Below are 24,670 nucleotides of genomic sequence, written 5' to 3'. Positions count from 1 at the left end.
TATCGGATAGTGTGTTCTATATATTAGGTTCGGTGGTGCAGGATGTCAGGCGATATTTAAAAACCTGCTCTGGTTTTCCCGTAACACTATCATTTTACATGTACACGAGATATATTGCAAAGCATAGGGCCTACAGCGACAGACATAAGCAAACAGGATATGAAGGATCACGTGCGGCACACGTTCACGAGTGGTAACGTCCTCCATGAGTGTCAAAAATGCATATATCCGTCAAGTATCAAATTAAAAGTATCAGGAATTGCAGGTCCGCACACGACAGCATTTACACATTTAATACATGAAACTACTGTGCCATGTCGTATGAGTACTTTAAACAATATCACAGAAGTTGGTCTATCTTAAATTGCAATTGGCATAGGTATGAAATAGATACAATAAATTTGAGATTTTTGTATTTATTGAGATATTCGGCTGAAACGTCCAAGGAAGGAGGCTGAAAATTTCCATGAAATTATTATTAGTTGAATGTTAATATTTATTTGTTTGTTTGTTTAAGGAAAGTTCCAAGGAAAGAGAGCTTAGTGATTTGACCGTGAGTCCAGGAAGTGTAAAGGAACGAGCTCAGAAACTGAATAAAATGGCATCTGAATCGGAACTCTCTAATAAATCCACACCGACGTTAGGGTTAAGTGCAGCAGCGAGAAAACGAGAAAATAGGGTGAGTTTCGTGATTATTTTAAATTATAAGTTATTCGTGTAACATTTTGTAACGTCAGACTAGTACGAAGGATGAAATAAAACGAAATTGTTTGAATTTAACACGTGCACGTGATATGAAGAATACACTTTTCCTACATGATATATATTTGACATACGATATTAAGCATTGATTTAATAGGGTTTTCAACGTTTAGTCTGATTGTTTTTGTTTTTGCAGCATTTTATTTATATTGATGTTTTTCTTTTTTTTGTAGAATTTGGAATACGACGATTCATCAGTGAACACGGTAAGTAAACAGCTAGTTTTTGTTTAAGGCTAAATTATGATCATTACAAATCATTGTTTGTTCAGCGAAATTTTAACCGTGTATATAATTAGATTAGAAAAAGATATTTGAAATATATTCATTAATATGAAAGAAATAGAGCGAGCTGTTTTTCAGAACCAAAAAATGTTGGTTTTAATAACATTTACTCTAAGCTGGAAAAATGTATCTTTCGCAATGGACAAATCAATATGAATGTTAAAAAAACATTGTTCTCTACAGCTTAGAACACTAATGTTAGGCTTATTCATTTGAAATGCTCTGCTAGTTTTCCATTATGCTTACTGTTAATTAGGTTAACGTGTATAAATAACCATCATTAACATTTTTGTCTTTTCAATTATTCAAAATATATTTACAAATAAGGTAGTTATAGTATTTATAAGTAACGTAGTTAAGATTGTAGGTTTTTATACATCTGTTGATTTTGGCATTTTTGCAAGGAATAATTAATAAGAACGTGTCCTGGCCATGGTCAGGTGGTTAAGACACTCAAATCGTAATTTGAGGGTCGCAGGTTCGAAACCATGCTGCACCAAACAAACTAGCCCTTTCAGCCGTGGGGGCGTTATATTGTGATGGTCAATCCCACTATTCATTGATAAAAGAGTAGCCCAAGAATTGACGATGGGTGGTGATGACTAGCTGCCTTCCCTCTAGTCTTACACTGCTAAATTAGGAACGGCTAGCGCAGGTAATCCTCGTGTAGCTTTGCGCGAAATTCAACAACAACAATAACAACAATAAAAATGTATTGTTACGTGTTATATATATTCAACTTAACTAAATGTAGGCTTAAAAAGAGCTTATTAATTACCATGTACGTTATTGTAAACCCCTAATATACACACAGATACTCTAAATTATTTACCACTGAATTCGCCATGAGGCTGCGTAACGCCATCAAAACGCTTTACCAATCAGTGTGATTTTTTATACTAGCTTTTAAAATACAAGAAAAAACGGAGTGCAATGAGCAAATAACCACACTGTAGAACAGTTGTAAAAACTTGTCTCACAATAAAATTTTAACAAAATGAAAATTAAATGGTTCCAGTGGGTGTACATTAGGATACTGTTCCATTCATTAATTTTATTCGGTATTGTTTTCTTGGCACTACTAAAATAATAAATAGCACACAACTTTAAAGTAAGGTGTAGAATTAAAAAGGTTTTTAATCCAGGTCAGGCTATAGCCTCATGTACATGTTTCAATACTTCATCCAAATGACGACGACGTTTGGAGGCCAAAATGTTTTTAATTGTGTTTCTGTTATAACCTGGACTGACATAGCCATGTGGTTAGGGTGCTTGACTCGTAATCTGAGGGTCGCGAGCTCAAATCCCCGTCGTACCAACTGTGTTCGCCCTTTCATCTGCGGGGACATTATTTTCTATCGGTCAGTCCCACTATTCGTTGGTAAAAGAGTATCCCAAGAGTTGAGTAGTTGCTTTACCTGAAGTCTTACTCTGTTAAATTAGGGATTACTATCTCAGATAGCCCTCGTGTAGTTTTGCGTGAAATTCCAAAAAAACAAACCATTTTTGTAACCTTGTGGGTTATTTATCAAGTTATTCATTTTTTTTTTGGTTTAAGTTAAAACTATTGACTCAGTTGTTGTTGAATTGATCAGATTTATTAGTATAATGTTTTTAGAGAGATAATAACTTCCAGAAAGATGTTATCTAGTGTACCTTCTCAGTATTGGTAAATAATGACAGTAATTCGACAGATCAGAAACCAAAACGTTCTGATTTTGTACAACAGTTAATATTTACGATGTTAATTTTTATTGGTTATAAAAAAATTCTTGCAAACCGTACTGGTAATTTTGTTTACTTGTTTTTAACTTCTTACAATTTATGAACAGTGGTTACCCGATCCACAGTAATGGGATGTGTTGTGTAACCGATCCTATTAGTTAACATAATTGCCTTCCTAAAAACAACATTTTCGAGTCGTATATATATATGAGGATGCGTAGAATAACGTGTAATTTTTCAGTGTTAATGTGTGTTAGCTTACATGTATTTCATCTTTGTATTAATATTTACAAGCTTGACCCGAGGCGAAGAGACTGGATCCTGAAAGCAGCTCAGTGCGACTATCATTCGTTAGTCCGTCTTCTTAGGGAAGAACCCAAGTTGGCCGTTTTCAGGGTTTGTATACCTGTTTGTTTTGTTGTTGTTTTACTTTTTAGTATTGCAACTTGATATTGACACGTACTTTCGTTTCTTTTATACTACGCATGCGCAAGTCTTATGTATTCGCCATTATCAATTTTGCGAGTCTCCTTACAACGCTTTTCGTTAAATTTCACTAAACAATTTTCTGTCTAATTATGCAGGCGCTTAGATACTGCCCAAAGGAATGCGCTGCGGTTTGTTTTGGTATCTGCTTGTCTCTTACGATAGGGATGTGTAGGGTATATGGAAACATTTTCACTGTGTGTTTAACATTCAACAATGTCAACCACATATAGGTATACTTAGAAGTTCACTAATGTTTGTTTTGTTGTTGTTTCTAATTGAACTATTTGTACTAGCGCATAGCAGTATAACTTAAGAAACGTTCACTGAATTAATCTATAAATATTATTATAAAAAAATACAGTCAGGCCTTCTAGCGGTAGAAATAAATAGGAATACCTGAACTAGTTCTTCTCATTTATTACGTTTCATAGTTTCGTTTGCTTTGTTTTATAATCAAGATTACCTTGTTGACTGCCGACTGTTTTTAATTTTTACCATAATTCTAACTTGTAAACGACTCGTATACAATTTATAATTACACTTCACCGAATAATCTGGTTCACGCCATAACAGTGATTTCGGGCTGTTTTGTAATATAAATAGCGTCTTGGTTGCTACTGTGTTAGTCCTATCATAGTTTAGGACCTACCATGGCCTGGTGATTAAGACGCTCGACTAGCAATCTGAAGGTGACAAGAACGCATTTGTTTTTCCAAATGTTTTAGATCCCTCAGTAACTACGTCAAATATCCAATAAATTACATCCACCTATCAAGTGTGGTTAGTTATTAGCGTGTTCTTCTTTCAGCTGCTGTAAATGTGTTATAAAAATGATAATCAGTCCTGTTATTGGTTTCAAGAAACGGGACAAAACCATTGTAGCAGTTAATTCAAAATTAGGGATGGATGTATACACATATATTACCTAAAAATTAAGGGATTCTGATCTGGTGGTTTTAACAAAAGTCCCAATATAGATAAAACGGCCCCCTATCCTAACTCCACAAGTGTAATGAAAACTGAACATCGTTATCTGGTTGCTTGTTTTAATAGCACCTATTAAGGCGTCTCTTTATAACTTTATGGCACGTTTAGGGGTTTATAGCTTACAGTATGAATGATTTTCGTTCGTTTGATATGAGTTCATATCGACCGAAAAGATAATATAACACTTGTGTACTGTCCATGGTAATTATAAAATTGTCATGGTGGTGTGTAAAATCTCTAGCTCTTAGTCGAAACTGTGTCCGGTCTACGTAGCGTGGGGGCGGTACTTCCTAATGATCCTATGGGTGATTTATAATTCCAACTAAGTGGTCAACGTTTTGAGATGTCGTTATATGAATTTCTATGATACAGGAAGAGGTGTTATATCCAGACACTGAAAATTATTGCCAGTAAACTCGTCATTCTTCATGAACGTGGATATTTTTATTGAAGTCTGTAAACGAGACACAATATCAGTATCATTTTCAGTCGTTACATTATCAGTAAGACTATGAATACAGACAAGTTAGCTCGTAATACGTAGGATTAACTGTACAATTTACAAAACCAGAACATTCTGCTTCATGCCATGGCAACATTTAGAATTAGGAACATAATCCGTTTGTAGGCATGTTGCAACCTGATCGGCCCGGCATGGCCAGGTGGTTAAGGCACTCGACTCCTAATCTGAGGGCCGTGGGGTCAAATCCCCGTCACACCAAACGCGCTCGCCCTTTTAGTCATGGATGTGTTATAAAGTTACAGTGAATCCCACTGTTCGTTGGTAAAAAGAATAGCCCAAGAGTTGGCGGTGAGTGATGACTAACTGCCTTCCTTCAAGTCTTACACTGCTAAATTAGGGACGGCTAGCGCAAATAGTCCTCGTGTAGCTTTGCGCGAAATTCAAAACAAGCAAACTGACCCCATGCTGAGAACGTGTGGAGTGGCATCACATTTGATACACTCTACTGTTCTTCATTTGGCTAGTTCTTTATATCCTTCACGAGCCACGAAGCACCATTAGTGTTAGGGAACAGTTTCATGTTACAAATGATTAGGAGAGTCACTATGAAAGTTATCTAACGATGTCAAAATTAAATTGTCGTCTTCTCTTTACTTAAAAAAATTTCATACGTTTGATGAAAATTTGGGAGACATAAATTTTGATAAAAAAAAAGAATGTAATTCTCATGATTTGAAGCGAGGAAAACATACTGCACTTAATAATTAACATGTTTATAACAATACAAATCGAAATGACATTCGTTGTTTCTCAATTTTTTAATAAGCTGTTGTTAATGCAGTTAGCGAGCCAATTATACGAGTGTACGTGCAGAGTACAGTTGATTTCTATCAAACCTACCGCTAGGATCTCTACGGTTGGTTTTGCTACCTTTATAACTGAATGAACTGTCATAACGATCTAAGGTCCATGGTTTAACCCACTTGTGTAATAAGGGGACGATCACATTGAAAATTCCAGTCCGTTTCTGGAAAGGCCGGTAGAGATGTAATGGTTAGCGTCCACCGACTGTTAATTAGAAATTTCAAGGTTCGCATCTCGTTGCTACAGAAACACGTACTATGGGTACGCTAACAGTAATGGTGAACTACCATTATATAAATAAAGTAGCCCAGGAGTTAGGAATAGGTCTTGCTGACCAGCTAATGTTTTTTCTAGTCATTTCAAAATTAAGAAACATTACTTGCTTATGTATATCACTAGTATGATAATGTAACTTTCTTCTTGTTTAATTAATTCTAGAAAACAAACCTCGTATGACCGGATATTTAAGGTACTTTACTTAATAATCAACATATCGCGAGATCGAAACTTGTCATCATATTCGTCTTTTCACTCGTGGAGGTGTTAAAATGAGACAACAATTTAATAAAAGAATAGTCTAAAACTGTCGGTGAGTCCTGTCACCTAATTGCCTTTCTTTTTGTCATAAGTTCAGGATTAGGGACAGTAGTCAAAGTAGTTTTACCATTAAAAAACACAAACAAACAAACAGTACTAGAATCCTGAAAACCTACTGCTGCTAAAATAAATTATTCATTTTCTTTACAGATCGAGTAAATTGTATTTAAGTACAAACTGTGCTGTTAATACGTTATATCACACCATGAGATTGTGGATAATTATATGCATAGTTTAATTGTAGCACACCAACATAAAGTAGTAAAACTATTAACATAGTCAGCTACCTCGAATCATCAACAATGTTGCTGATAAATTAGTGTAAGCTCTGCTACAATGTAGTAAACAAGTTAACAATGGTTAGTGGCAGTTAACAAGACAATAGTAATTATTACTAAAAAAGGTTAACAGTTGTAATTAGTAATAAACAAGTTTACAGTGATTATTAGTGGTAAACAAGTTGATAAGGATTATTGGCAGTAAAATAGTCAACAGTGGTTATTAGTAGCAAGCAAATTTACAGTGATTATTATTAGTAAACAGCTTAGCAATGGTTATTGTTAGTAAACAAGTTAACAGATTATTAGTAGTAAACAAGTTAACAGATTATTGGCAGTAAACAAGTAAACAGTGATCATTGGTAGTAAAAAGCTATCTGATTGTTATAAGTAAAACGTTAATAGTGATTAATATTAGTAAACAGTGATTATTAATGGTAAACGAATTAACAAGGAGTTTTATTAGTACCAGACAAGTTAACAGTGATTAGACTGCACAACAGAGTATTTGCTTCTTGAACACTGTTGGGTGTTCCTTGTAGATTTTTGGCTGCTGATGACGAATATCACATCCAAATTTGCCCATCATGTACCGTTTCTTCGAAATCTTCAGTTTCACCAGGACATTGTTACAATGGAAAAACGATATCAGGGCAACTGGAATCCATCAATACTTGCTGACTACTGTTGGACACTACCACGTGATGCGCCAGAAATTGAATACAAAACGAAAATCAGGAGCAAAACTTTTAATTATGTTGAACTTAATAGCGTATTAGAAACATAAACGCAATTAAATACGTTATTGCCGGTAAACAGTTAACTGTCTATTTCTCAGAGTTCCTACGTGATGAAGTAAAACCAAAAATATTTGTATGCATACCCACCAGGTACCTGTCACAATCACCAATAACTTTTCAGGAAGCAAAACTTTTCAAAAAAATTGTTGCGCAGTGTTATTGGTGTTAAACAAATTAATAGTGATTATTAGTGTTAAATTTGCTAATACAGATTATTAGTGGTAAACATGCTAATATACAGTGGTGTATTTAAGTAGGGGCTAGAGGGGGCTCAGCCCCAGTGCCCATGGTTTAATAGAGCCCATTATACTTTCATTCTGTGTAAAAGTACATGGGATGTGAGGCCCACAAGAATTATTAGCCCCTGGGCCCACCAACAGTAAATCCACCACTGCTAATACAGATTATTAGTAGTGAACAAGTTAACATGGATTCTTGGCAATAAATTAAGAATGATTATTGGTTTAAATAGAAGGTACGAGAAGGTGGATACTGTGTTTGTGCTAATTTAGTAAAAATATTTGATTGACTTTAACGAAACATTAGTCTAGGTAGGCCTACCACTGTTTAGATGTAGACACTAGAGCACGTGTTTACGCGCCTTCTAGTGTCTACGCACCGTCTTGTGTTTGGATAATTATCCTTTGTTTTTGTTTTGTTTTTATAAACAATGGAAGGTGAAGATATAACAAGACAATGACTGAAATAGACTGATGAAGTAGTTCTGGAAATCTACGCGTTACATGAGATTATATATACAACAATTTTCAAGCTAAATTTATAGACTCCACCCTGACAGGGGAGTCACCTTTATGTACAGAACTAACAGGAAAAATGTTTGTAACCAGGTTGGTGACATACGTTTCCACTAAGAAGATTTTCTACATATGTGCATCCAATTAACAAGGTTTAACTTTGGTGTTGCGTTCCTAAAGGTTATTTATCATTTTCGGCCTAAAATTAACGAGAGCACGCATTCCAGTTACGGCTGTCTTGTCTCGTTAGAGAATATTTGGTCTTAGGACTTTTGTAGATAAGCCTAATGTAAGTGATAGGACCAGCCGAGTGGTAAACTCAGTCAGTTGAATGCGTTGATTTGGAGTTATAGACTAATATTTGGAATTACTGAACATAATCAGAAATTATCTATATAAACTTACCAGAGTCATTTTTCAATTGTGGAGAAAACGTAAAAAAAAAAAAAACAATCTTTAGGTGTAGCTCCGTACTGTATTTATTCAGTACAATGTTTTAAGGTCATTTTATCTCCTTGTTTCTCTAAGTTTAATAAAACAAAGAGTCGGAAAGCTTGAAGTCAGTAAATATCTTGTGAAGTTGGACCTAGCATTTATTTTATGTGTCTAAACGCTGCAAATATTAAAAGATCATGAGAGCTCGAATTCTATATATATAGTGGAAACAGTCCGAAACTTTATATTATTCTTTATCTGATCACTGCCACTATTAAATGATCCAAAAAGCTTGAAATCAGTACAAAAGTTGTAGAGCTAACCCTAAGTTTTAATTTGTTGTGTATATAAATGTCCCTCTGCAAGTTTTAATCTTGGTTTTCGTATTTCTGTTGAACAGGGCATGATGCACTCAATAAAGAATAGTTCATTTTCTCAAATACGCGACTGTGCTTTCAGGCAAAGTTACAATTATCATTAGTGTTCACCAGAGGTCAGGTGCCTTTGTATCATTGTTTGATTGTTATTCTACTTCGTAAGGATGTGTTTAGATGGTGAAGATAACGTTAATCCTTACAATGGCTGTAATCACTTTGCTTTTGTGTCCTGGAAACTTCGTTAGTTTAAATCTCTGAAGGCCTAAGTGGACTGAATACTTCGTTAATTCGCGTCTCTGACGGTCTTACAAAAGCGGAATGAATTTATTCGATACAAAGGCTCCCAAAACTCCCTTTACAAACTGAACATAAAATCTTATACAAGTCTGTTACAGCCATCCATCCATCCCTCAAAGTATTCCTAGTAATAAACTAAACTCAGGTTAATTCTGATCGACCAGTATTCAACACGTAACAAACGAGGGTATTATATTCTTCTGAGAGGATGGAGATATGATGTTATCCATCCTATCCATCGTAACTCTAAGGCCCTGCATGGCCAGGTGGTTAAGGCACTTGACTCGTAATTCGTGGGTCGCAGGTTCGAATCCCCGTCACACCAAACACGGTCGCCCTTTCAGCTGTGGGGGCGTTACAATGTGACGGTCAATCTCACTATTTGTTGGTAAAAGAGTAGACCACGAGTTGGCGGTGGGTGGTGATGACTTGCTGCCTTTCCTCTAGTCTTACACTGCTAATTTAGGGACGGCTAGCGCAGACAGCTCTCGTGTATCTTTGCGCAAAATTGAAAAAAAAAAAAAACCATCGTAACTCAGGCTACTTACTGGCTAGTGTTAATGACTAAACGTGCCGCGCGTCTCTTCTAACAGCATTGATGACGACAGTGATTCCACTGTTTGTTTCTTCGAGATGTTGATGTCAATTCTGTAAAAAACATCAGCACCTGGTTTTAATTATAGCTAATTAAAGGACCCATGTATGTCGATTTTAACTAGCTTCCTGTTAGAAACAAGTCGAAACGAACGGTGTGCCATATACAACAAGAGTGTAAAGTTTTGAAAAAGTAAAGTTTAAGAAAGCATGAAACAATTAATTATTCCTATTTTTTTTTCACATCAGAACATTAATAAATCTAGTATTGGTAACCATGTAATTGTAGAAGACACTTAAGTATTTTTTTCGTGATTAAAAACTTAAACTTAGCCCTGTAACCGTCAGATATATATACATTTCAACAGCAACAATTTAACTATTAAGAACAGTGCAGAAGCTATAACATGACTGTAACTGTGGGGGGTGGATAAGCACGTTTACAGTAATATTTTGACGCTAGGAATGTGAAGCTAACCTCTGTAACCGTGGAATACATAAACATTTTTACAACACTAGTATAGTATGAACGTGGAGAGACTATAATATAACAAACCTCTGTAATTGTGGGCCAGATTAGTATTTTTACAGTAACAGTTTAACACTAATATGAACATGGAGAGACTATAACATAACTAACCTCTGTAACTGTAGAATAGTTACACAGTTTTAGAATAATTGTTTAATATGAACCTGGAAGGATTACAACATGGCTAACGTTTGTAACTGTGACAAAGATTTTTACAGCAAGTTTATTGCTATCGGGAACATTAAGTTTGTCAACGTAACTCTTCAAACTATGAAAATAATAACGATTTTTATGTAAACAAATTATATAAAGTCGCTATATGCCAAAAATGTTTAAAAAATGATCACGTTTTTGAGAAGTGAACTTTGTTCAAACTCAGAAACATGTTATAGTGGTATGTACTCAGGAATGGTACACGTTTACTAGTTTGGAAAGACCTTTTAAGAAGTTAATAATTGAAAATGTTAATTTTGAAAAAGCTGTAAACCTATGTTTATTCTTACCCATCTTGCTGTAAATTTTATTTTTATTATATATGTTCTAATTTCCCCATGTGAACAGTTGATTTTGATATTGTGCATATATATATATATATCCTTATTCTCTCATGTGAACTATATAGTTTGATATTAAAAACACACACACACACACACACATATATATATGTATATGTATTCATTCTAATTTCCCAAAGTTGGGCCCCCAGTGTCTACAGACTCACACCGTTAAAAAGCGTGTTTTAATACCCGTGGTGGGCAGAGCCCACTGTGTAGCTTTGTGCTTAATTCTAAACATACAAACAAATCTCAAGGTCGGTTTTTAAGAGTGTAAGTTTCATGATGAATTATCAAGGTTTTGGATTCGCTCAGCTTTATGTAGAGAAGAGATGCAAGTTTTCTTATCTTGACTGACTCCTAAAAAATGTTTCTGTCAGTTACAGTAAAGAAAAAGAAAGTTCTAATATCACAAAAACATCACAGTAGAGTTCAGAAAAAAAATTGAACATCGTTCATAAAATATGCCAACAATCTATGCAATATATTTACACATATACACACGCTAGACGATTTCTGTATCCATTTATATTCATCAAAACCAATCTAAAACCTTCTTTTCTTGACATAACTTCTTTTAACAGACAAACGATTGTAATATATATTTGTCTATTCCTTCTATTATAGTTTGTTCCTAGGGCTGCAATTATTGCGTTTATGAAGTGTGTTTGTTTTAAATTAAGCACAAAGCTACAGAATGGACTATCTGTGCTCTACCAACCACAGATATCGAAACCCAGTTTTTATAAAGTGTGTCCGAATATTATGTTAATTGATTACTTGTATCCTAATATTTGATAACATAATTTTCGGAAATCTCTACGTTCGTTAGAAACTGATAATAGGAGTTTTAATGGAGCAAATATGCAAATTTCTATTCAAAGCGTTTCTAACAGTTTGACGCTATTTACAGAATTCAAAGCCCATAGTTTGTTACACTAACAGCAGAAGTTATTGTCCCAGCCTTTTCATGTTGTACATGTTCAAAGCATAAAACATCTGATAAATTCCGTTATTTTGTCATTTTTAAAATGTTTTGCTTTTTTTTGGTTTCGCTTTTTGTTCCTATTTAATTGGGTGAATGAATTACTAATCGTTAGTTTTGTTGGAATTATGAAACTTCTTAAAATTTTTAAGATTGTTCTAGCACCCATATTAACTTGCTCCCTAGTGGCTTATGTGTAAACTTAAACAGAACATGTCACCATTAAGTAAGCAAGTGATTTTTGCTTATAACAAATTTATATGGTGCCACTTGACCAATACTGAAATAAACGGAAATTTGATCCTATACACAATACAAAAATTTGTCACTTAGGACAACATCCAAGAACCCGTACTTTGATTATAACGTTAATTGTTTGTACCGAAAGACGAGTAAGCAAATCTTAAGTTGTATTTACTCCTTGGATTAGTCCTCAGTGTTGGACTTCCTTATCTCCCTCGGTCAGGCAAAGTATTGGTCCTCAGAAGCTACTCGCCTATTCTGATTTTCTCTGGATATTGGCGAACTAACAAGCTCACTCTAATTGTCAGGATATTCTTTGGCACTCGGAGGAATGATGAATTAGTTTGTTCTGGCACGTGTTGTTTCTGGTTTACATGTCTGAATGATTGGAAAGACGAACTACAGATGCATGTGCTGTAATTTATCAGTTATTGAAGGATCCATACACTTGAACTTCGTAATTGTGTGTCATATTTCTATATTTGTTCTCTCAGTTACGTAGACAAGCACACATATAGAAACGTGTGTATGTATGTATCCATCTGTGTATATTATTATTATTGTGTATTATTTCTTTAATCTCTCATAAGGTTTCTAGCCTTTATTTTGACTGGTACTGTGTACACGACAGATATTAATGAGTACATTAAATTTGTTCTTGGCAAGGTATGTTTTGCGTTAAAAAGGGGAGAAGGTTTGTTGCCGGCTTAAAACAGAATATTTGATGCAGGAACTTATGTTATTCGAACCGTAAAAGGAAGTTATAATTACATACATAAGTGTATAACAGAAAGGTCGTTATTAAAGTGCATGCATTAAAATCGTTGAATACGCTTTTTAGTGATGAGCGTCAAAGTTTATAACATTAGAATTATGGGCTCGATCCCCTCGTTCGGCTGTTTTCTGTTTCAAAACTTGCGCAAGCTCAACATTCACTTTTGAAGTGAACAGTAGAACAGGCACGAATAATGTTGTTGCCAAATTTTATTTCACAAGCGGAATATTCTGTGTTAAATCATTATGAACTAATCACAGTATCATTCACATTTCAAAATGTGACGTAATAAAAATGTAGGTTTACCGCATGTTATTGCTGAGTGGTTGTTAGCATGACTGAAATACTCTACAGTTCCTTTCCTTGTGAGCGGTACAAGAAATTAAGAGGTTTGGTTTTGAGTAAAACCAAGAGTTTAACACAATTTAAGTCCATTAAGTAATTTAAATACGTATATTAACCTATACTTTTACTGTCACTAGAGACGGATACTTTTGACATTCACAACCAATATAATGTGGCATCACACTGCCTACGAAATGTCAAAATCTAAGTCGATGCCACCGAAAATGGTTCCATGTTTTGGAAGTGTATATAATAGCCCTTTCTGCACCCAGGTTATGAAAGTGTGTTTAGATCATGAATTTACAATGTTCATGACTGATACAACCCTTTAATGTCATTGGGAAAAAAAAAAAGAAGACGTGGGTCACTTAGGGAGCCAGAACTATCCAGAAAGAGATCTACAAAAAAAATAATAATACCCCACCCGTGGCAGGCATAGTGTATCATCTTCTAACATTTAGAAATCTGTGAACGCAAAGGTCAAAGGGAGAAAGTCATCCAGTCGCCACAATAAAAGTCCCGTAAGTAATCATGAAGGATTTTCTTCTAGAAAAGTGACACTTACGTATTCTTGCTATTCCACATGAAGACCTACTGGTTAAGTCAAATTTACCGCGACAGATGGATTTCAATACAATTGGTCTGTTGAAATGGCTGCTGGGAAACCCTTGTCCTCGTACACTAGATGGTCTGTAGAAAAAAAAGTAGAAAAGCTCTGTGTTTAAACTATGTCAGCCTTACAATGGAGGCTTTTGCAATGGAAACCACGCTGCAGGATCACTGCCAGGATGCACGACCGTCGGATAGGGCATGACCAAAGGTGGCAATAAGGACTTTAACAACGTTGTAAGACACAGAAATGGTGTCATTATAACGTACGTAAGTTTTCTCTCTCCCTTTCTAACTGTGTAAAAGTGTTAGCTTCTCCTTACGAAGATATTTGTTTGTGATGAAGCACACAGCTACACTATGGGGTATAGTATCGGTGTCTGCGATTATAATTTTTATATTTTTCTAGATATTCTATATTTAAAGAAGTAATATTACAATAAAAATACTGTTTTGACTCTAGATGTTTTACGAGACCCATCATAATAAGTCATTACGAGCGTATTTACACTTCATCATGTAACATCAAATGACAAACTAGGGAGACTGTGAAAGTGATGTAACATAAACCTCAGCTGCACTAAAACTTTGTGTATAACGTACCCAGATATCATTTGCTATAAAAGTGGGTCGAAGTCCACTGACTGAACCACTCGAAAATAAATATTCCATGTATTTTAGTTATCTCACATCGTGTGAAAAAATACGCATTAACTTTTCTCTCACAATAAGCACACGCAAATCTCGCATTATGCACACGCAAATGTTTTCTAACAATGTTACTAAGATTAATAAAGTTAACAAAATGAATCTGTAGTAACTGGTGGGACTTCTTCTCATGTTTAGGACTTTCTGCATTTTTTCACATTTCTGCTGACATTTTGGATGACTTGTTGAGCAGTACAGCACACTCGTGGATGGAGATAACCATGAGTAGGTTATCTGTCTCTAACTGCTCTCTTTAACAAGTCATACACGTGCTTAATTGGATTTTAAGTCCGATGAAGTAGTTGGCCAGTCCATTGCCTCTGTTCTTCATCCTAAAAACATTGCTGCATGATCTTGGTGGTGTGAGGACGGACATTATCCTGCTGTTACACAAACTCGTCCCGCAAAAGGGAGGGCGAATGAAGGGTGGCAGAATCTCGCCCACGTAACGTCTTGCTGTCAGGGGCCCCTCTTCCACTGTATAGGAATCTGTATGTTCTTGCATGTAGATGTCATCCCCGAAAAACATCATGTTGGACAATGTTACGGATCCTCACGCGTCGATCACTTTCAGGTACACATAACCTGTTCTCATCTGTTATAAACCATATGTCTTAAAGAAAGGGAATCAAAGCTAACTGTTTAAATGTACCTGAAATATTTCGCGACATACATGGGTAGGAGTTGCGTTCTCCAGCGATGATTCTTTGTGAAAAATTATTTTATCTAACGTGATGAACATATCCACTGTTCAAATACCGTTATTTTCAACAAATAAAATAGATATACGTCTCGAATAATCTACGACAAATTGTTATATTCAGTTTGGTTAGAAGTAAGAACTGGAAAAGTGCATATTTAGTGATATCTGTATTGCGTAGCAAATTGTTTATTACTCATTAGTAAGGTAATGAACCCACTTATTGATAACTATTTAAAGCATAATGGGTGCAGTACCAAGAAATACGATGGAGAGATTAATTAACGTGAGCAAATTACACGATTACTCATCTCGTGGCTAGTATACCGAACTGTAAATCAGAGGGTCCATGGTTCGCGTCTCGTTGAGTCAAATTTGTGCTCTGCACCATAAGTCCATAAATGCGTTATAAGAATGACGGGCAAATCTCGCTATTTGATTAAATAGCCAAGGAGCTGGTCATGGGTAATGTTGACAAGCTGACTTCGTTGTAGTTTATCTGTTCAGTATGATAGTAGCTAGTGTAGATAGGCCCTGTCTCGCTTTGTGCAAATATTTGAAACAACAACAACAAAAAATTGTCAGATTACCAACGATACACCGCAATCTAAGAGAAATGTTCTAATTATGAAAACAAGATAGATATACCGTTCTGAAACTATAAATCCCTTTATATTCCCCCCCCTCTTCCTGTTATGTCTACATGCTAATTAAAAACGTCTTTTCTGGCATAACATTTAATTTTTAAAAGCATACAAAAAAGACCTTGCAATAATTTAAGTCCCTTTATTAGTAGTACACGTGGTACGCTGGTTTGTTATTCGAAACCCATATTACGTAATAACCAAGCTGTAAATGTCATTCAGTATGTATACGTGTATAGAAACATGAATAGCCCTAACAAAAGACAACTGACTACATCATAACCAGAAGACAAAACGCTGAAAATATTTTTGGTTTATCATCTGAATAGTTTGAAGCAAGTGTTGTTAACTGAAAATGGGATACTTATAAATGATTGTGTCAGTAAGGAAGTTGTTTATCTTAAGGCCTTACGACCTTTTTGAAGTTTTACGTTTAGCAAGCCACACAACGTCAGATTTCGCTCATTGCAGTCAGTTATTTTAGTTAATATCATAGAATTATTGTGGAGACAGAGGCAAGCTAGTTCTTTTGAATCCTATTTTGTAGAGCTTACCAACAAAATAATAGCACAGGAAACTTGGGCTTAACAGTACTGTGTGATTGTAACACAAAATAACAGTGAGCTAATTTTTCCGGTAACATTATTTTACTTCGAACTATGGTTGATATCCTATCAACAGATTGATAACTTTTGATAAATGATCTGGAAATAGATTTTTTTTTAAAACCAAAACGTGGCTTAGTAGACATCATTAAAATTATTTCGCAAAAAAAATCACTGATCAATCAAACCTGTTGTAACATTCTTGGTTATTCTAGCGGATCCTGGTATGGTCAGGTGATTAGGGAGTTCAGCTCGCAGTGTACTGGTTCGTGTCCCCGTCCCACTAAACATGTTCGCCCTTTCAGCCGTGTGGACGTTATAATGTCACAGTCAATCCCAAGAGTTGGCGGTAGGCGATGACGACTAGCTGTTGGCTCCCTTTTAGTCAAACACTAGTTAATTAGGGACGGCTGGTGTAGTTAGCCCTCGTGTCACTTTGTGCCTAACTTCAAACAAACGTACTACTTGCTCATATGGCATGTATCAAATTATTGTAATCTCCTAGCGGTATAGTCTGTATACCATATTTCTCCCAGTTTATACGAAACAGAATCATCACTTCACAAAATGTATAAGTAGAACCATATTCGAATATCATATAAACGAGAAGAAATATTTAAATATAGAGGTCATTGTTGACACTAGATCGTAGTATCGTGAAGGTCACAGTAGCTAAGAACATGTGTTTGTTCTCCTTGTGTATAGCAATATGAGAAAGGGAATATTAAATGAACATTAAAAGTGAAAATTATCAGAAACTATGAAAGAAATCAATAACTTGCAATAAACGTACGTGCCAGGCCAAGCCTTCCGCAGTAGCTCGAGCTACATCTGCCTTTAGTTAGGTCTCGACTATGTGACGCCCCCATTCATTTCTTGCCCGTTTGGGCTTATTGAGGAGGGTACTGCACACTTTTTTTTTTTAGTAAAGACACCCAATATCTGCACTATTAAGCTATCTGCACTCTTCTGAACGTAGGAAATCGAACTTCGAATTATACCGTTAAACCACCGTGAGAACGTTTAAGAGCGCTGTTTTTTCTATATTTAATAAGAAACGGAAAATTAATATTAAGTGATACAAAAGTGAAAAAAATGTAATCACGTAAAAAGAAAAGCCCCTACCTGTCGGTTGTAGCAACGGTCAATATTTAAATATCTTTCTTTGTGTGCGTTTGTTTTTGCTCTTCTGATTAAAGTATGTTATCCAAAGTGCGTTCAAATAATGTTTCATAGCCATAGAGTTGTGTGGATACGTTTGGCAGATATTGGTAATGAAAACTTGGATACATGTCCAGATACATGGTCTAAGGAGTGCTCCTCCAGCAACTTTTGGGGAAGAACCGTAGCCTCAAACTGCATTTTCATCAGTTTAAGCCTACAATATATGTCAAACAAAAACAAACCTGTAAAGTTTAGTAATATTATGAAATAAATTTTCTCGGTTTTTATTTGAAATAAAAAAATAACAATTCTTCAAAATTGCCAACTTTGATAATTTGATTCACAGACGTATCTGAGCAGAACTTAAAGGCTGAGAAACTAAATTTGTATTACACTTTCATGACAAATTCTACATTATATGCATGGCTTAATATGTTATTGGGTCTACTGTGTCGTCTTTTGTATCTCGTTACTGCAGAAATATAAATGGCGCTCTGCACTTTTGAGCAGTTCGTGACAGTTACAACCTACTTCTCGGTCAGACAAGGGTAACCCAAAGGTTGGCGGTAAGTTCTGTTGACTAGCTACCTTTCCCCTTATCTATCATCTCAACAGAAGGCACGAAACGTTAAGATTATGCTCCTCAATTTTTTCCTCGCGAGTTTGAACTTGAACAATAATTTAAAAATATTTTAATGACAATTTCAAGTCACACAATCTTTTTATTCATCATAAATTACATGTAATAGTTTTTTACTTGGCACAATGGTTTTGAATTTCCAACCCATGTTCCAGAAAACCATGACGTATGATTGATAGATAGACAGACAGACATCAAGCATAGTGAAATGAGAGCCTACACCCTCAATTCTAGAGAAACACAACTAAAAAGAAAATGGTCTGCTGCATCGACACGATATTAATTTAATAATAGAGGAAGAAGACTCAAGTGCCATCTGTTATACTTTTTCCAGATTAAAAACTCACTCATATAAAATATATACAATCGTAATTTGACAGAGTTGGTGTAGTCTCTTATATTCATCCTTTAATATAACTTTTACGTAAAATAAGCGTGAAAATTATGCCCGTTTTTATATCCTAACAGGGAGATTAAGCCTACAACGTTACAACTGGAATTTATAGTAAAAACTGGTGCTACAATGGGAAAACTAGACCGATGGAGATTATGGATGCTGACAAGCGCACCATCTGTTGGTATTTATTGCAATTTTTAGTGTGAAAGGGGAGGAGATAATATAGAAAAATAAATTTTTACCGTAATTTTGATGTTTTGTTAATTAAACAGTTTTTATTTTTGAAATTGCATTTCATCTTCTGGCCGAGTTCGAACTGGGACGTTTATTTAAAAGCAATTCGGTATTGTAAGCAACATCTCAACTACGACTACGTTTGGTATGCCAGCCAGGCGTAAGAACCCTAGTGGCAGGCAAAAGATACGAGATACAACAGATATTGGTGTGATTCATGTACACACCCTCAGAAATTCTCACGATAATTGTTACTGAATGATAAATAATCCTGCAATGCATTAGTACTGTTCATTAAAAAAAAGCCAACATTCTTGATAATCGATTGTGTTATATAAAGATATAAAAAACAATGTTTGAGAGGGATCGTTTTTATATCACGGATCCAGAGGGCGCTGTGGGTCCCGCTGTTCAACATCAGTGTTCCTCAGCCGGATTTTTCAGACAACTCCTGCTTTCGTCATCGTCAATCCCCTCCTCCAATTATCTCTACAAGGATGAGAAAATTCTTCATGTTTCTTTCCATAATTCATAACGAAGGTGACATGTGCATCTATCAGACACCTCGAGGAACCAAACAAATATGTTGACTCAGTGCAGAAGGCTAGTGAATCTCAAGGAAACGTTTGGGGGTCGCGACAATCCGTTTAAGAAATAGTGTTCCGCACACCAAGTTATTTGAGAAACCTTTCATATTTTCTGTTAATTTTTGGAAATATGTATATTTAATATTTTTCTGCCAAATTTAGTTTTTTAGAGATTCAGATACAACATCACGCGTATTTGAGGTGTTCCTTGGTGAGAACGTAAACGTATAGGGGCTAATCAATGGGTTTCATTTACATACCCATTGCCTTACCCTGTTGTAGAATGTGTTCAAAAAGTCATTCCCAATCAACTTGTATTTATGTAAACCATTACTTAAGCTAACTAACCGTCTTGTAATCATCCATTAATAAAACGTTTCGTATTATCACCGTGATGACGAGAAACCCACTTGAAGTAAAAATGTATCTGAGGATGGCTGATATGGATATTAACACTTACTAATAAAGCAGGGAACAACGTTTCGATATTTTTAGGTCATCCTCAGGTTAAGCTGATGACCTGAGAAAGTCAAAACGTTGTTCCCTGATTTATTAGTAAAAGTGTTAATACTAATACCAGCCGTCCTGAGATATGTTTCGTATTATGTATTACGCCAAAACAATGGTATAAATAAGTCAAACTTTATAAGAGCAAGTGCAGATTAAATCACCATTATTACAATTTCTATACTTTGTGATGTCTTCCCCAATGTAAGTACATTTTCAATGACTAATTATATTTTACACCCTGCTGAGTAACTGTAGTTCTAATATCCGTTGACTCAGCTGTAAGCTTAAAGACTTATAACCTTAAAATTCGATCTTCGCGGGAACACAGGGCGAATTGCTCAGCGTCTACTTTTTTATTAAAACATTCTCATGTTTTTTAACGCTTAGAATATCAAAGAAACATACCACTCATAGAATATCTTTCAGTGGGTAGCTTTGAAAATTAATTATTGTTTAACTGTTTAATTCATTTGCCGTTAAAGAAAAGTTTGATTACCGAGTTCATTTGTTAATTAAAAATAGCACATGTAATCGAGGATTCTCAGGTTTTAACGCTGTAAGAAAATACTTATATATGCACACACACACACACACATTTATTTTAGAGAAAGTTAATACTGATAAAGTTAAGTAAACAAAATCAAAAGGAAGGACTGCTAAAAATCAGCAAAAATCTGTTAGTTTGGTATTACCTAAAACCAAGCCGAAATAAATAAATTTTAAAAGATAAACAAAAGTCGCTGCACTAATTGAAATGCTCCCAGAGTACAAGCCATCATATGGGATATAAAATGTACCGTAGGTTTTGGAGGTGACTAAGGAAGTAGGACCCACATTGCGGTGGGTATACGCCGTCTGTCAATCTTAACCTCCATTCGCCAGTTTCATATAAAAAATGATATAATGGGGTAGCAATAGATATACAAATAGAAATTAGGGGCGCAAGACGTGGGTACTTAAACCCACAACGTCCCTCATCTATATCACCGTTCACTGCCTGCAGAGAGTTGTGGGAAGTTGACTGACGGCTCTTCAAAGTAAAGAAGAAGAAAAATTAATTGAAAATAAGAATAGGAAGAATAAAGTACAACAATATGTAGTAAGTAAATAAGTAAGTTAAAAAAACCTCTTGAAGTAAGCATTCTAGCCCCCATTATGGTAGAAGGCACTAACTGGTAGCTTAGTAAACAAATTATACTAGTATGAAGAGTCCCCCATCCGGTTATCTAAGTAAACTAGTAAAACTCCCAACCACCACTCATTTATTAAGTCTCCTGGGGCTGTCATGCTCTAAACAAGCCTCTATATGCGGCAAGGTGTACATCCGCATAAAGTAGTACGAAATTGTTAAATGACCTTATTCATAACTAGAAATAGTTATTAGAAATTTTCAGTAAAATTTCTTTAATTTTCGTTTCTTTATATTTATTTAATACATTCTTATATTTGTTACAGAATAGTTTAATAATATTATTTAAAGTTTCTTTATTAACTCCATTAAGTATTAATTTTTGTAGCAATACTTCAACATTACTGATAAAATATTGTAATTTGTTACAAATTTTACAATATCTGAATAACTGCAAAGTTATAATATTTATAACAGAAGGGTATGGTGCAGTACTACTTAAAGAGGGTAAACCATAAATTGGAAAGGCAAAATATTTTCTTTTATCAAAACTATTTATATTGATATCCTTATTAATTATTTTAATTTCTAAATCCAAATAATGTGCTTCTGTATTAGATATTGAAGTATTATCAATTTCTAATTCTACTGGATAAATAGTGATAATAACATTATTTATTTCAGGATGATTTATACTAATTAAATCATCTATATATCCATAAATTAAGATAAAAATATCTGGATTTGTGTAGTTTTCAATAAATCTATTCTCATATTTGTAAATATATAAATTTGCTATACAAATAGAATAGTTACCTTCCATTGGAACTCCTATCGTTTAAGAACCTGGTTATTGAAAAATATATAATTATTGTAAATACAATGTTTTTTGGAGCTAAATTTCCTTTCATCCTGTTCTATAAAAGGATAACAGTACCTTATTTTTCTTCTTATTTTTTATGTTTTAATTAATTAATTTTTTCTTCTTTACTTTGGAGAGCAGTCACCTTCCCACAACTGTCTACAGGAAGTGAAGGATGATACAGATGTGGACTTGAGCACCCACATCTCGCTCTCCTAATTTCTATATTTATATTTGTTACTAATACTTATTTTATATCTATATGTGAGACTGGCAAATGAAAGTTTAGACTGATAGACGGTGTATCCCCATCGTAATGTGGGTTCTAATTCCGCAGTAACCTCCAAAACCTAGAGTACATTTTACATTCCACATTATAGCTTGTACCAATGGATCTTCTCAAATAGTGCAGCGTTTTTTGTTTTGGTTTTTTTTGTTTCGATTTGTTTTTAGGTTATAACAAGTTAATATGTATACATATGTGTTCATTATTTTAGCGATGCCTAACATGACGATTTAGTAAGGTCGTTCTGCTCGCATTTTGTGGGTTATGAGTTTGAATCCCCTTTCCACCAAACGTGCTCGCATTTCAACCGCGGTGACGTTATAATGTCACAGTCAACCCCACTTGTTCGTGGGCAAATGAGTAGCCCAAGGACAGACGGTGAATGGTGATGACTAACTGCCTTCACTCTTCTGTTTCACTGCTAAATTAGGGACTGCTAGCGCCCTCGTGTAGTTTTGCGCGAAATTCATAATAAACACACTCAAAATATTGGATTACAAGCATTTATTAAGAAATTTCACCCGAAAATGGGTAATGATGTAACATGTGCAAGAAAGCGCATGCGCCAGGCCTCTCTCGACGCGTATTTTTTGATTTCGCACATCCTTACGTCATGGCTCTAGTAGAAAAAGCCCCCCTCTAGTACAGCAGTAAGTCTGCGGATTTACAATGCTAAAATCAGGTGTTCGATTACTCTTGGTGGGCTCACCAGATAGCCAATGTGGCTTTGCTAAAAGAAAACACACACTAATAGAAAAAGAGCAGCTGGTGCCTGTCCTTTGTAATGTAACTATAAACCGTAACGACGGAATTTGTAAATACTAATTCATCATAATTTCAACAAAGGTGCCCTAATATTAGTTTTTATACATATATATACACACAAATTAAATAAAATTAATTTGAAATGGAAACTCACTTTTTTGTGTGATACCGCCTACGACATCATATTACCATTATCTGCATTGTGCACCTTTATTGTTGAAAAAGAAATCGCATCAACTGTTTAACTGCTATAGGTGTTAAATACAGTTTTTAATAATTGTGATAACTTAGATGTGTAAGACTTTATCATTCTGATGTCTAACTCTGTACTTTTTTCTCATATTTTTCATGTGTGTCTTCCTTTCCTCCATCAGGACTTTATCACCGTAAGTAAAACCGTTTGTTTAAAAGTTTGTTTCTGCCGTATTTATTTGTTTAAACTGTAAAATTTTATTATCAGGAATCACTTATAAAAGTTAAAAGCAGTGTGTAGCCTTAAGACATCAGAATATTCAGATAAATAATGTTCAAGTTAATCCTCTGAACCTGGAGACTTTATAACGACGACTACACCTTTCTTGTACAAAACTATTGTCTATATTAATTCGCATTGTGCATTTTTCCACGATCTCTTCCCTCATTTTTGAAATTAACTAGATCACCCAGGCATGATGAGTTAAGTCTAGTAGTGGATTTTCAGTGTCGCTGAATTCAAATCTTGCATCGGATTTTGTGTTCCTGGATCTTTTTTGTGCACCGAGGGCGCCATGTTTGAAACTGTGTTCATATCCCCATCATAAGTCAGTAGTACTGACGCAGTGCTATAAATATTCACCCAAGGTGCGTGAGTCTCATGTTAAATGTTTTGGTCAAATTAGGATCTTTCTGTAACATATTGTGGTTGATTGACCAGTTGGATCCACGTCAGAGTCAACATCCAGGAAACATACCAGATGGCACCATTTTGCTTCACGTAATAAAAAAAAAAAAAAATTCCTCAGGAACATGTCTCGCAGATTTCGTGAAGCGACTGCCTAAGGCGCTCGCAGCGCTCAATTAACCGAGTGCGAAAATTTTACGTTTTACAGATTTCTAGAAGGTGAGAACTCTGAAAACGTGGTTTACAGGCTTAAAAACCACGTGTGAGTGTCCTAACGAGGAGTTACGGACCTACCCACCCCTTTGGATCGCTATAGAAATTGTTGGAGATAATTTGAATACTATATTAGTGTGAATCTTTAAAAAAGTATTGGTAATTGATTGTGCATGTTTTATCCAAGACTGTGTTGATATAGTATCAATCATTGCAACCATTCACTTGTCATGTCACATTGTCTGTCTGTCTTAGTGTTCTCTGTTATCAGGTGATTGATGAATGTGGACAAATACGATAAAATATTTCGTGATTATAAGCAAGAACGCGATAAGAATTGCTATATACCTCGGGAATAAACATGGTACTGGCGTATGTCTTATCTTCTAAGAGGCTTGGCATGGCCAGATGGTTAAGGCATTCGATTCGTAATCTGAGGGTCGCGTGTTGGAATTCCCGTCACACCAAAAAAGCTCGCCTTTTCAGCCGTAGGAGCGTAATAATTTAACGATCAATCCCACTATTTATTGGTAAAGAGTAGCCTAAGAGTTGGCGGTGAGTGGTGATGACTAGCTGCCTTCCCTCTAATCTTATACAGA

At 35.1% G+C, this 24,670-nt stretch overlaps 1 protein-coding gene across 4 annotated transcripts in view; it reads left to right on the top strand.

The window, feature by feature from the left end:
- LOC143239065 (uncharacterized) overlaps positions 1 to 24,670 on the top strand; it is a 47,059-nt gene that overhangs the window by 18,475 nt on the left and 3,914 nt on the right. For 2 of the 4 annotated variants that reach the window (XR_013021012.1, XM_076479858.1), the window contains exons 4-7: positions 518 to 679; positions 936 to 968; positions 3,066 to 3,167; positions 23,353 to 23,364. Coding sequence is in view for 3 of the 4 variants with exons in the window: in XM_076479858.1 (XP_076335973.1) it covers positions 518 to 679; positions 936 to 968; positions 3,066 to 3,167; positions 23,353 to 23,364 (309 nt within the window). In the remaining variant the exon portion in view is untranslated. Of the gene's footprint in view, positions 1 to 517; positions 680 to 935; positions 969 to 3,065; positions 3,314 to 6,991; positions 10,809 to 23,352; positions 23,365 to 24,670 lie in introns of those variants that run through there. The other 2 variants (XM_076479859.1, XM_076479856.1) reach the window with 2 other exon arrangements.

This window comes from Tachypleus tridentatus, chromosome 13 (genome assembly GCF_004210375.1).
Source record: "Tachypleus tridentatus isolate NWPU-2018 chromosome 13, ASM421037v1, whole genome shotgun sequence".
Lineage (NCBI taxonomy): Eukaryota > Metazoa > Arthropoda > Merostomata > Xiphosura > Limulidae > Tachypleus > Tachypleus tridentatus.
The sequence above is the reverse complement of the archived record's forward strand: the minus strand, read 5'-3'. Positions and strand labels throughout refer to the sequence as shown.